Source organism: Ctenocephalides felis, unplaced genomic scaffold, assembly GCF_003426905.1.
Source record: "Ctenocephalides felis isolate EL2017-DRISC unplaced genomic scaffold, ASM342690v1 CF-g0.4_SCAFFOLD_01492, whole genome shotgun sequence".
NCBI classification, from domain to species: domain Eukaryota; kingdom Metazoa; phylum Arthropoda; class Insecta; order Siphonaptera; family Pulicidae; genus Ctenocephalides; species Ctenocephalides felis.
The window spans coordinates 9,983,565-9,997,840 of NW_020537646.1; the positions used below are offsets into that span (position 1 = coordinate 9,983,565).

Sequence of the window (14,276 nt, forward strand, 5' to 3'; positions counted from 1 at the left end):
ACCTTCATGACTTCTGTATGATAATTGCTCAAACTTTAACTTTTTATTTTCAGATGTGTGATTTTTACTTTGTACATAATTCTATCTGTCCAGGCTGGGCGACGCCTACAATAGAAAACTATTAAATGCTATAAAAATTATTTATATTACTTTGCTTCATTATAAAGTAATTACTTACTTACTTCATATCATAATCCATGATGAGTACCCACAACATATTTTAAAGTTGGCTTAAAGTTTGGTGTTTGTTCTGTAAATTCCTAAACGCTTCACCTTTTATTCTTGCATTATTCAACTGATCCATCTCATATAATTTACTTAAATGATTCTTTGATACTTCATCAGCAATATATTCAGCAGAAGTAGAATCTTCATCCATTAACCGAAAATTAAGATCACCAATCCAGAAGACATAACTAACACAACAAGTATTTCTTAGCAGACCTATTGCAGTTATTTATATATAATTTTGTAGACTTACTTATCATGATCTAAATGCTTTCAACAAGTTTGGACTAAACTTGTTTTCTTTTATTATGTCATGATAATCATCTATGCATCGGATTGCATATGATCATGAGCTGTTAAATGGGCATTCACAAAACACATTGATGATCCATGATAAGAAAAACGTATACTCACAGCACCTTTGTTGCCCTATTTAATTTAAAGAGAAATGATTAAATAAGATATTACTAATTCTGCATATGAAAATCACAAATTTCAATAACTTACACTAGAACACTCGCATGCAAAAATTCAATAAACTATTGCATATATAAATAAAAAACAAAACCTATATGAGTATGTAATTGCACTTAAATTTTTTTTGATACGGTTAAAACTGAAATATATATAATATGATAAGCCAAATGTATATAAACATTTTTAGCCAAGTTAAATTTAGATGATATGTTGATCCAAGTTTTTGCATAACTTAATAATTACATACTTTTGGCATTAAATTATATATTAATTACATACCCACATACCACCAAGACCAGTTCTTGTATATTGTGTTTCAATGTGCGTAAACTCAGCAAATGTTTTCTTAAGCAAAATATATTCAAAACAAGTCCTTGCAATCGAATTGTTTTAACCTACATTCAGTGATCAAATATTTTATATTACAGACACATTTATGAGCAATAATTAATAGATATATTTACTTTGACAAAATCCCTTATTTCTAGAATACTTTTAATAGCATTTGTCCAAGGATCTTCAAAAATAGCATCCATTACAATATTCTGAATTTGAGCTTTTGACTTCCTGCAAACCTGGAACGGAAAAGGAATTCTAATTTTTAAAAACTATATACTTAAGAAATCTTAATGAATAAGCTGGGTTGAACATCATATTTAAAATAAAACACAAAACAATGGTCACAAATTAAAACTTACCCAATACATAAAAATCAAATTTATTTTCATCACTTGAATTTTTTTAGATACTTGTAGTAATTTGTGTAAATCTTGCTCTGGTGAGCCTGTACGACATTATAGGTCACAAAGTGAAATCTGACAAAACATATATGGTTTAAATTCTATTCTTATAATAGACACAATGATAATTAATTTCACTTACTTAAGGGCACTTCACTTCAGCAGCAGACATTGCAAATAACGTCAATACAAGATATACAAATAGATTAAGCAATTTATAGTGATACAACATATACTGCGTAGATAATTAAATTAACAAGATAAGTTTTTACGATAAATGAACAACCTTCGTCATTTCTTAACTTCAACTTTAATAATCACTCACATTAAATATTCAGGTACGAATTGTTTTGTATTAAAACTATATGTAATAAATAATTTAATAAATTATTTAAAGGCATAATAATCGTAAATAATTACAATTTATTAAAACATGATGATGTCATGTGGAAACACATTTCTCATTTGACAGCTTCAAACATAAATGTCAACGTAGTTATTTAGTAAACTTATAGATGGCGACACTGCCACTGCCAAATAAATACCACTGATTATCAATCTGTGGGTCGCGCTCAAATTGGGGGGGGGGGGGGCGAATGCAGCTGTTTCCAAAATTTTATTTTCTTATAAAAAGTCGAATTAGGTCAAAAAAATGAATAAATAAATTATCATTAGGAAACATTTTTTATTAGATTATATATTATTTAGATTATAATATTATTTGGGTATTTTTATATTTTAACACGTAGTTTTAGTGCAACATAAGTCTATTTATAAAAAAAACCCTAGATAGTCTTTTTAATTGCCATATATTTTTAACATACCCCATAGTATTATTTAACTATTTATGAGCGGCAATCCCTCCAAATAGTAATTTTCATTTGATGCCATTTTTTTCCGAACTATAAGCTCAACTGCAATTGATATATTGGTTGATATGAAGCTGTTGGAGGTGGGTATCAAACCCAGATCCAGTGAATGCTGGATCGAATATTGCTTATCCATTTTCTTACCACAATGCAAACAGTCAGCTTTAATAATTATTATATTTTACTAAGTTTTCGCCGGATTTTATTTTTTCCATGGTTTATTTTACATTATCATAAGCAATAATGATATCATTACAATGAATAATATTAAAAAAATGATGAGATAATAATAAGGGCTTTTATACAACCTCTGTTTAAAAAAATTGTTTTATAAATTTATTATTTACAACAAATTTTATTTCATAACGTTATGATACAATATTTTAATATTCACAAATAGCACATTTGAGTGTATAATACATGCTAGAAAGTTCACAATCAGAAACAGTTGGCTATTTTTATAAAATATATATTGTAAATATATATTTATGTTGGATGATAGCAACGAAAATAATTGTATGACTAGCATCGCTTATTAATTTGTAACAAATGTAATATTTCATTAAATTTATTCTGATCATTACTAATTAACACCCTGGTCACAGTAATATTACTACTAATTATTTGTTATTTTAATAGTAAAATAATATTTTAAATAAATACATTTTAAGTAGTATAAAATCTTTAATAAAAAATTATAAATATTTGCTGTGTTTACCAATTTAAATATAATTTGTCATATGTGCATATTTTTATTGTTGGTTTACCTACAATTTATACACAAAGGAATTAATACAGTGATCTCAAGTACTCTGATGTCTAATATTGGTTAAATGATATATTAATATATTATTCAATACATTCATATATCACCATACTATTTAGGGTATTTTGAATTTACAAACTGAAAAACTACAGTTTCGTATTCTGTTAAAGCTTTGAAACAAAAAGAGTATATTTATTCAAGCATCGATGACAATACAATTTATATAATTTGTGTAAATAAATTTTTGTCAATCAATTACAAGAATTTTTTTTAAAATTACTATTAGTATATAATAATCTTATATTTAAAGTAATGGCAAACTCAAATGTTTTCTTAATTCTCTTTGATAAAGTTTGCTTAAAATAAAAATTAAAAATTAGTTATCACAAATCCTTTTCTCCACATATAGTATCTTAATTTATACAAACTATTACCCCTACTTTTATAAATTATTTTTAGGAAATTTAACATATTTATTTAATACCAGTGATTTATGTTGATAATATTTTATCACTCTAAATTTACAAAATGATTTTAAATAATTCCAGAAGAAAATTTTATTTAAAACCAAAAAAGACATTTTCAGATAGTTTAAGTATATACATATTTTGTTCAAGTATATATGAAAATATGGCTTTTCAGAGTTTTGTTGATATCATATGGATGCAAACGCAAGAGATTAAAATGAGAGAAAATTAATCTAATCTAATTGAAAATTTATATATCTTGGAAATTTACCTTATATAAAATATAAATAAATATGAAATATAAGGTTGTTCACGTAATGCATAAATGCTTTCTCTTGAAGAATCATTTTGTAACTTGTAACCAGATCAATATTCTTCAACATATGACTTATTACCTATATTTATCTAAATTTAATTTTTGTCTAATAGAACATAAATATTTTCAGGAATTTTACAGTTTTTGCCAATGAAGCATATCATATCACATCTAGCAATAATACGTCATGTAATTCAAAGTCATTTTCTAAATATGTTCATAATTTTAAATTTAATTGTAATGTGCACATCATAAATTTAAAACCGAAATAAAAATCACCAGTCATTCACAACTCGAACACATACTGAGGTATCGCAAAATACTCTTCATTATCGATTTATATCGATTGATATCGTCTCTTATAAAGAAGAGTTTACCATTTTCTTCTTAGAGTTCTTCATCATGTGTTTCGCAATCGGAACCAATTGAAGACTTCCTCCGGAAATCACGCCTTGCACGTTTGTCAGTTTGTTCGACTTCCTCGTGTTTCCGCTGTCGCCATTTATTGTTTAGTCACACCTTCTGCTCGCCCGGAATTGTGTGCGACGTTGCCCGGATGAACTGGGATCAAATAATAGAATTTGGTGAAAATTTGTGATTTTTATATAATAGAATTTTTAATTTTACAGAATATTAAGTCAATAACTAGTTGGTATTGGTATTTAGCCTTAAGGCAAGTTACATGAACTTCCCGATATGTGTAAATAATCGACTTAATCAATAAAAAACAAATTAATTTATGAGTGATTTATGAGTATTCCGAGTGGATTTATTACACACAATTGAAAACGAACGAACACGTTAACTCGGAGTATTTTCTAAAAGCAAATTTTCACAAATCAATGATTTTTTATAATTGAACCAGTTTTCGTAGGTCGTTGATGGTTTAGTATGTTCATTAAGACCAAGTAATCTATCGTTATACCAAGTAAATCATCTAATTTTAATTTTAACAAACGTCAAAAAAACTACTCTTTTTCTCAAACTTTGATGAATTTTTAAAATTAAACTACTTGTCGTAAGGCCGTAATACTCCAGTAAGTTTCATAAGACCATGATATATATCGCCAAAAAAGTTACATAAAAATCGGCTTAATTTTTTTTTCAACAGTTAATTACAAGAAAACGGCTCGGTAGATTTTCACCTAAAGCTAATCAGTATTATTCCCAACTATTATCTTTCGAACAGTTTTTGATTTTTTAAAATCGATTCGGTAGAATGAGCTTAAATGTGGACGTAAAGTTTAACACTCTTTTTCAAATTACAAAGAAACGGCTCGGCAAATCGTCTCACAAAACTGACAAACTATAGTGCTCATTGAGATACATCGAATGGCTTTTAAATTTCTGAAATCGGTTCAGGCGTTTTTGAGCAAACGTTGATGAAAGGTCTAATTTTAACAAATGCCAAAAAAACGATACCAATTTTTGAAAATTTAGACGAATTTTTAAAGCTAAACGAGTTGTCGTAGGGCGGTAATATTTTAGTATGATCTAGAAGACTATGGTATCTACCGTCAAAAAAAGAATCATAAAAATCGTCGATTTTTTTTTAACTTTATTACAAGAAAATATAAATATTGTAGATTTACAATTTACAACACGGAGGAAAAGTTTGTTTTCGCCAGAAAATCTAATTTGTTAATTTTATATTTTCTCGACGTTTCAAATCACTCTGAATAATCTTAATAGCAAAGATTATTTTAAGATCTGATAAGTATATAACTTTATAATAGATTACATAAGTACAAAGATTATTTTCAAATCTTATAAGTATATAACTTTATAATAGATTACATAAGTGCAAAAGGCTTGGTCAACGTTTTGCAAAAAAAAAAAAGAAAATTCAAAAGGGGTCAGATCGCAATCGTCTTGATTAGATTTTGGAAAATATCAGCTGAGCCGTTTTTTACAATTATTTCTTGAATTTTATTTTTGTTGATATTAATCACAATTTGCATGGAAATAAAGTTCACAATTTAAACGAACGTTCAGAAATATTGTAAACTACAAAAAGTGGTTATTTGTAAAAATTCAATAATTCAAGAAATATAATTTTCGAAATATATAATTTTCGAAATATACAGCTGAAAATTTTATCTTTAGTAGATTATTTACAGGTGTCAGGAAGTTCTAGTAAATTGCCTCAAGGCAAATTTTCACTTACACCTAGCTAGTGTTTTATTGGTTATGTTTTCTTGAAATTATAGAAGCAAACGTATAATAGATTTTCATATAAAATATTTGTACTATATGGTACCGGATTTTACTTTTACTTTTCATAGATGTGTGGCAAAACATTGATACACTTTTTATTAATTATATTAAAATAATAATTTGAGCAAAATAAATTTTGAGTTACTAAGTAATCGTAAATTATCATATTTGAATTTTAATATGAAAATTTTAATTTAAATTTTAATATGAAAATTAACTTTAGCATAAGAACTAGTATATCGTGGCGTTAGTTGATTCTACTTGATATGAATTTTTAAATATTATAAATTTTTAACTGCAGAGGCCCATCAGCAAAAGCTCCCATGTGATTCCAAACAAATGGAAAAATGCAAAGTTAAAAAAGCCATAGATAAAAAAAAAAACAGAACAACTAACGCTCTTTGAATTTTTATTCACCGAAACTGTTGTAGCGGAACATGAGTTGGCACGAGGCCGGAACATCAAAGTATTCCATCGTCGTTTTAACTGCGCCATCACCTGAAAGTATATAAAAATTAGATAAAAATTCTATCGGGATATTAAAAGAGATATCTCAAAGACAACCTAATTTCAAATATAAATTTAATGAGATATAATTCAACGTGAAACGCATCATTCTTGCACAGACTGAGAACACTAACTTTTAAAATGTGTTAATGAATGTAATATAAATCAAAATTAACTTTCTGCTGATTCTTTTAGATATTAAAGGCTTATGTTTACGTACCTCTCCATTGCAGAAGCAAAACAGTGTTGCTACACAAAGACCCTAAAATAAAAATGAAATAAATTCAATTAATGATCAACATTATATACAAACATTCGACAAAATTAATAGATCATAATTCTAATGAATATTATCAATAATTGTGTGAGGAAATATTAAAATTATTCAATAGAGCAATAATTCAATTATTTCCTAAATTTAGTTACTGTAATAGTATTATATTTCTTGGTTTATAAATAACATGAGAGATTTGAAATTTGTTGTTCATTGATAAAATATAAATTAGAAGTAATTTTATATTTCAATAAAAATTTATATCACAACTACCCTTATATTTTGGCTTGGAAAAACCAGCTCCTTAATTTCGATTATAACAATTTCACTACTCTATTAATTGATTAAAATAAGAACATTTTTCTATATTAGTATAAAATTTATATCACAAAAACCCATATATTTTCTTTTATGCATAGCCTAGGAAAAACCAGCTTTCATGTTTATGTTAGGTTTGTAATATAATACTATTTCATCAGTAGACATAGAGATTAAATGAAATATCAAGCTGATAAAAAAAGATTTGCGATGCTAAATCTCTACAAAGGAATTCTTATGGAAAAAAATCGAGCACAAAACATGGAAGTTACATATAACACAGACAATTCTGTTCGATCAATATATAATATTTTTGAATTCTCAGATTTTAGATATTGATTTAAAATGATTCTAATAAATTATTAAGATGTATCAATAGAAAATGAAATATTTTGTTTGATGCTAATATATAAGAGAATCTAATAACTAATCAAGTAAAAACATTCATACGTTTAGGATATAGTCCTAGCATTCTTTCAAAATATAATATAATATTTCTAGTTACATATTCTCTTATAAAAAAATTCCTTAAAACAAGTGTAAACCAATAATTTAAAATAGTGTAGTGTTCCTTTATATCCTTATACCACAAAAATTGTGATTTCTATTTTCAATATAAAATTAAATAAATTTTCCACTGAATGAAAAGGCTAGGACTATAGCCAAAACGCAGCATTTTAAAATATTTGTTTTTACTAAATTTCTTGTTTTTTATTTACTTTACTATAAATTTTTAGACGCTAAATATATGTAATTAACGTAATAGTGTGTAGATTTATATTACTATTAAGATTTTTGTTACCTGAAAAGAAGCTGTAATAGCAGACGTCATCTCATAGACGCGTTCCCAGGAATGACCAGGTGGAGGTCGAAATGGGGTCAATAAATAATGCAACCCCAAAAGTGGTACTAATAATAGTGTAGCCCTAGAACACATGAATTTTTAATCTCGAGTCTTTGGTAATCAGTAATTATAAATATAATAATACTACTTAGATTTATTTTAAATTTTTTGCAATTAATGGCAGTATCATAAGAGTACTTTTACAAATAAGTAAAATGAAACTTGATTACTTGAGGGAAACCACTGTTTCCCTCAAGTACACTTCCTAGTATTATTTCCTAAATCCCCAGCTGATAGCAATTGATTAAACTCATCGCAATAGGCCCAAGTCGTAAATAAATCCTGATGATAAGTATCGACTAAGCTTGATTAAGCACATAGTAATTAATTGGGTAAATCAATTCTGTGGTAAAATTTAGACCTAATCGTTTTCTCTTAATCTCCTTTGATTGATCATCAACAAGGAACAATAATCCACTAAGAAGGTTCGGCTTAAAGTAAACTACTGTAACAATAGATGCTATTAGTCCGATACGCTTCGAAGTCTAAAACCGATTGAAAATTTAATTAGAGCTGTGGAGCAATCAGAGAATGAATGAAACTTTTATTAGCTTTAAAGAAGTAATTGTATGAATTCGCACATCAGGACCAGAAATTGAAATCAGTAAAGAAGCATTACTTTTTATGAAACCCGATACACCCTGAACATCTAAATAATTTATATTTACCTGAAAGCCTGCAGAGCCGTACTGGAGGGTCCTGAACTTCCTCCATGATGAGGCCCTGCCCGCAATTTAACTAATAAAACTCTAACGATGTTGCACAGCAACACCAAATTCAGCACCATATATAAGCACACTGGAACCACCAAAACTGTTGAGTACCAACTTTCGTTCATCCAGCACCTAAACATAAAAAATTAGTCAAAATTATAAATTATTATTCCCTTAAATTAAAGTGAATCTGAAAATGATTTTTCAAATTGATTGCCAGTTCAACAATAGTAAAATGAATGATCACCATAAAAATAACTTTGTTTTTACCCTAAAGTCTTGAATTTTTTTTTATGTTATACCAAAACAACATGCACGATATTAATCTTATTCAAACGATATAGTAAAAAAGGGCTTTATAAATAAGCGTGCCATTTACCTGAAAGGTATGCTTATATATTCAGAAGATTTTGCATCTTACGTACGTCAAGGAATAAATAAACTTTGTATGTATAGATTCACCGGAAAATTGTTCAAATATAGGGAAATCCTTTAGATTACCAGGAGGTTAGTGATATAAATTCGATGTGGGTGCTCGGTTTTTCGGAGATGTGGGGAAAAAACATATATAAAGTAAATACGACCCGGTATGCCTTCCTATAAACCAAATAAATATAATAAAATGAAAACATACCAAAATTGTCATAACAAATTATATTGTGTTATGTCAGGGTCCAAGAACGCATGTTCGGATTAACGGATTTGATGATTGTGTTTATGTTTAATTATAGCACCTTAATCAACATGTATGTGAGGTGAGTCTTAAAGGGTTACCTTGATTGTAATTATTACTTAAACAATACTTCAAAATATAAAGAATATTTATTACCTTCATCAATTAAAATAGTATTTTGTAAATAATCTATCAAGAAAGTAACGATCCACCAAGGAAAAACTATGTTGCTATGAATAATTTTATTTGTATGTTTGTGGTGTTAACTAAAGAAGATTTTGCACATTAAATAATTTGTCACAGTTAAGTGATTTAATCTCGGTCCATTTTTAATGATCCATCGCATAATATGATTTTAATTCTAAAATTAAAATTATCTTCATAATACCTGGGCTTTATTGTTAGCTGGCTATTTTAAAATTATTTGTTAAAGTTTGAAAGCGCAATGCATAAATGCAATTTGCAATGCAGCTAATGAATAAATGAAAACTATTTAGCATGTATAATGCATTTACGATTAAAATAAACTTCGCTTACATTTGAATAACAAAAAGTTACATTTATTTTTAGATAACTGAAATATAGTTAAATTCATGCATGCTCTTCATTTCGATTTCCATCACATGGAAATGTGTTACAATTGTCTATATGCTTGAATAAACATTAGAAAATCGATATGCACTTATGCACTTAAGTTTAATTCAATATATCAAAAACAATCGACAGAAAATTGTATTACATTTTGCTATTACGAATACTATATTGGTTTAATATTCAATTAGTAATTAAACGACCGCAAAATGGTTTTTCTTAATTATAGTTATGTAACTTTTGATATTGAGATATGAAAAATATGTGGGCGATATTAATTAATAACATATAAATTGGAAATAATTTTACCTCAATATGTAATTGCAATTAAATATTTACATAAAATATTTGTAAAAGAAAACCGTATGTGCATTAATTATATTACATGCTGAAAAAGCACGCACGTTTTAATTAATGACAATTTTTTCTTTGTTTTATTTAATATTAAATAATTTTTATGTACCGTATGGTACACATACACAACATATGCTATTGGTAATAAAATATATAATTGAACCATCAAATTAAAATTTCAATACATTTTGCGGTCATTTTAGTCATAGCACCTATTTAAAAAAATAGATAACTCGACAATGTGACTGATCAGGTTAAGTTTTTTTTATTTATAAGTAATAGTTAAAAATAAAACGTCATTGCCAAAATTAATCACCGATTTTGAAAATTAAATTTTAAATTTCGATTTAAATATATAATTACAATTGCAAGTCTTGTTGACCAACCGATTACAATCTTGTTGATCATCTACAATTTTTAGATTTTTTAATTTTTTTTATTTATTTAATAAATAACTCTATCTAAAAACATGACATCTAGTAATTTTTTTGATTAATATAAAGAAGTAAGAAGATATCAGGCCGCTCAATATTGTTGTCCTAATAATATTGTTGTTAAGTATAAGATATTTTGAAAAAAGTTAAACTTAAATAGGAGTAATCTAGACATTCATATAAACTAGTCAAATTTAATTAATCAAATTAGATTAAGAATAAAAAAATCTTCTAGTCTAAGCTAATATTAATCATAGGAATAAGTGTACATTATTGTTACTGTACGTAACTTTATATGTTATTTTGCTAACTGAAAAGTTTTATTCTTTTGAGTGTGTATTCAAAAGTTGTAATATAATATAATTATAATTTGGCACACACGTTCATTGCTGTGATTATCAATATTTTATTGCCTCATTGAGTAGTTTTTAATTTCTTCTGCAACTGTAATTTTTAGATTTGGACAAAATACCACTAATATCTCTTTACTTATAATTTTAACGCAATCCTAATACGGATTACTGTATTTCTGTTTTCTATATCTATTTGATTAGGTTTTTTGTTTTATCTCTTCAAACTTTTTTCTTAACACGTAATCGTGTTTTCCGAAAGGCTGAGGAAAATCTTACATAATGCTTATAGACCAGACGTGTGGGCGCTATAGACTTCAACCAGGGTTCGAATTTCGATGAAAAGTCAATGACACCATAGAGAAAAATGCATTTTAATCATAGCTCATATCTTGACTGATGATAATACCATAAAAATAATTAACATGAAAAAATAAAAACTCATGGATACATTATTACCATGTTTCATTAAGTACTAAATCGTGCTAAAAATTTTAGATCATAAAACTGTTTACCAAGTTACTAAATCACAAAGTTCATTCTGTGTTCTTAAGAAGTATTGTTTTTAATTTTCATTTTTTATACTGTTGAATATTTTATTATGTACCACATGTGAACCAAATACTTTTTAGAGGGAAGTGGATGCCTTGCACGCCACAATCTTACGTTCCTCTTGGGGTATGCTCTACTTTAGGGAATACTGGCACCAGTAGTGAACAATCTTTATAGAAATATTATATATGTATATATAATATAAATATCATCTGCATAATCTAATTATATTCATTAAATTAAGAAAACCCTTGTTTAGATTAATGCCACAGGGTTTCATTAACCAATTATGATCTTTAAAAGCATCAGTAGCATCCCTAAGGTTGATCCCCATAATACACATTATTCCTCTGGTTTTATATGACAGGATGTGATAATAAATTGAAGAAACGACTACACATTTTATTTTATTAATTACAATATAAAATTACTAAAATGCAAATAGAAAGATAAATACTGTTTCATATTATTTTGATTCATTACAACACTGAAGCTTTATGATTGTTCATATAAACCATTGCATATTTACACTCGTTTATCATTGCAATAATATTATTAATATTTACACATCATTGTATAACCTACTTGTGCTTTAAATATATTTTATTTCCTCCTACATAAATCTATGAAGTGCAATAAATCAATATACAAAAACGAATTATTTCGAACAAAAATATCATGGCCAAAAATATGTTTTTCGAGCATTGTCGATGCCAAGAAGGAAAAAATTGCAGAACATAAATTGTAAAATTGGCGTATTTCCTTTGAAGAGAAATAAAATTCGTAAATTAGTTCTTAATGGATTTTGGCAATAGCTGGTGTTCGCTTGAGAATGAAAATTTACAAATTGTACTTCTCCTAAAACTTTTCTTGGCTTTTCTAAGTGCATTTGCACTATTACTTGTATAGGATAAAATCGTATCAAACTAGTAATTCCGGCTAAGACGAAGACAAAAACAATTTATGTAATTAAGCATGTAATAATAATACAATGTTTGAAATACTATATTCCTATACTATTCTATAGTCTATGCTATATAAAATACTATAATATTATAATCAAGATAAATATTTTCCAGAAATTTCAAAACCAAATGAAATCTACATTAAAAGCGCCTAGATATATTCGAAATTGACTAGTTCATAAATGCACTAATTTTTATAAATTGACAGAGAAAAAAGATTTGCAATCAAGACTAAAAAGTCAACCAACTCAAGTATAAAAGAACATCATAGACTTAAGTATAATTTACGATTGATTATGCAGAGTTTATATATTATTTTAATATAAATTTTTACTTAATTTCCTAACCCGAATTTCAAATTTCAAATGTATACCGTTATGTAATATTACAATACCATGTCACCAACAATACTAACCAATAAAATGACTAGATCCTTTCCAAAAGTAATTATATTTATAAAAATTAAAAAAAAGAGTGTGTTTGATTCACACGCGATTGAAGTAAAACTTATTTGCTACTGTACAAGATGACATTTAAGTAAAAACAAATACATCATATAACAATTTTGAATAATGTTTATTAGTAATATGGTAAAACTTGTGATGCACACATTTATTATAGTGTCAACCGAAAATTTGTATCCGCACACGTACACCTATTTTTTGTAAGGTATGCCAAAATGTTGAGAAACCTCTGAAATGTAAAGATGTATAATAATTTTCATTTTCGATTTTTTTGCGATTACTATAGCTTACCGTACGGGAAGTTAATAATGTACTTAAAGTCATACTTCAAATTTGACATGATCGGTTTGTCATTGTAATTAGCATTTAGAAATGAACCTTTATTAGTGAAATAAAGTAATTGCTGATTAATAAATTCTATAATACTCATTCACACAGTGCATTATATTAAACAACGCCTAAATAAATATTGCTTTAGCAACTTCACTCATCATGTAATTGTGTTTGTAGAACTTCATGTAATTAAAATTAACATACGTTCATTGACTGTTGGTACTTTGTTTACTTTTTCGTTGGCGATATAATCTCATTCTTTGAACAACTGTAATATATGTCTTGCCTAAAGAATATTTTTCATATTAATAACTTCAAAGATTTATAGAAACTATGAATAATATAGAAATAATTTCTAATCAATAGACCTACTAACCATTAATCTTATTAATCAATATTTTCAAGAAACAGGGTGAAATATTTTTCTGATTCAGGCATTTTTCATTAAATCAAGATTTGTACTACGATGTAACTTTGAAATGTTTATTTATCTATGCCGATTACCTTGTTGATATCGGTAAGCATACAACGTTGATACCGGTACGCATACAACGACAATTCAACGACTATTCACATATACGACGACTAATCACAATCGACCCGTATATAGAAATGATTTCATCGAAAGCAAATGACGCACAGTCTGCCTTAACGCATTTCGGTTGTATTTGTACGGATTTACACTCTAGTCGCGCCTAAAGAAGTTTTACTTAAAAAATATATTTGGTTGTTACCTTTTTACCATTACATGCAAGAAGAATAAA

The 14,276-nt window shown here is 27.0% G+C and overlaps 1 protein-coding gene and 1 pseudogene across 1 annotated transcript in view; both read right to left on the reverse strand.

Annotated features, from left to right (window-relative positions):
* Positions 1–35: 35 nt before the first annotated feature.
* LOC113370811 lies at positions 36–1,412 on the reverse strand (annotated as a pseudogene).
* Positions 1,413–4,313: 2,901 nt separating this feature from the next.
* Positions 4,314–14,276, reverse strand: part of LOC113371693 (calcitonin gene-related peptide type 1 receptor-like) — a 196,694-nt gene continuing 186,731 nt past the window's right edge. Inside the window, exons 8-12 of the mRNA XM_026612345.1 lie at positions 8,752–8,928; positions 7,982–8,105; positions 6,808–6,849; positions 6,477–6,578; positions 4,314–4,424 (exon numbers count right to left, since the gene is read on the reverse strand). Of these exons, the coding sequence (XP_026468130.1) occupies positions 4,377–4,424; positions 6,477–6,578; positions 6,808–6,849; positions 7,982–8,105; positions 8,752–8,928 (493 nt within the window). The 3' untranslated portion in view covers positions 4,314–4,376. The remainder of the gene's footprint in view (positions 4,425–6,476; positions 6,579–6,807; positions 6,850–7,981; positions 8,106–8,751; positions 8,929–14,276) is intronic.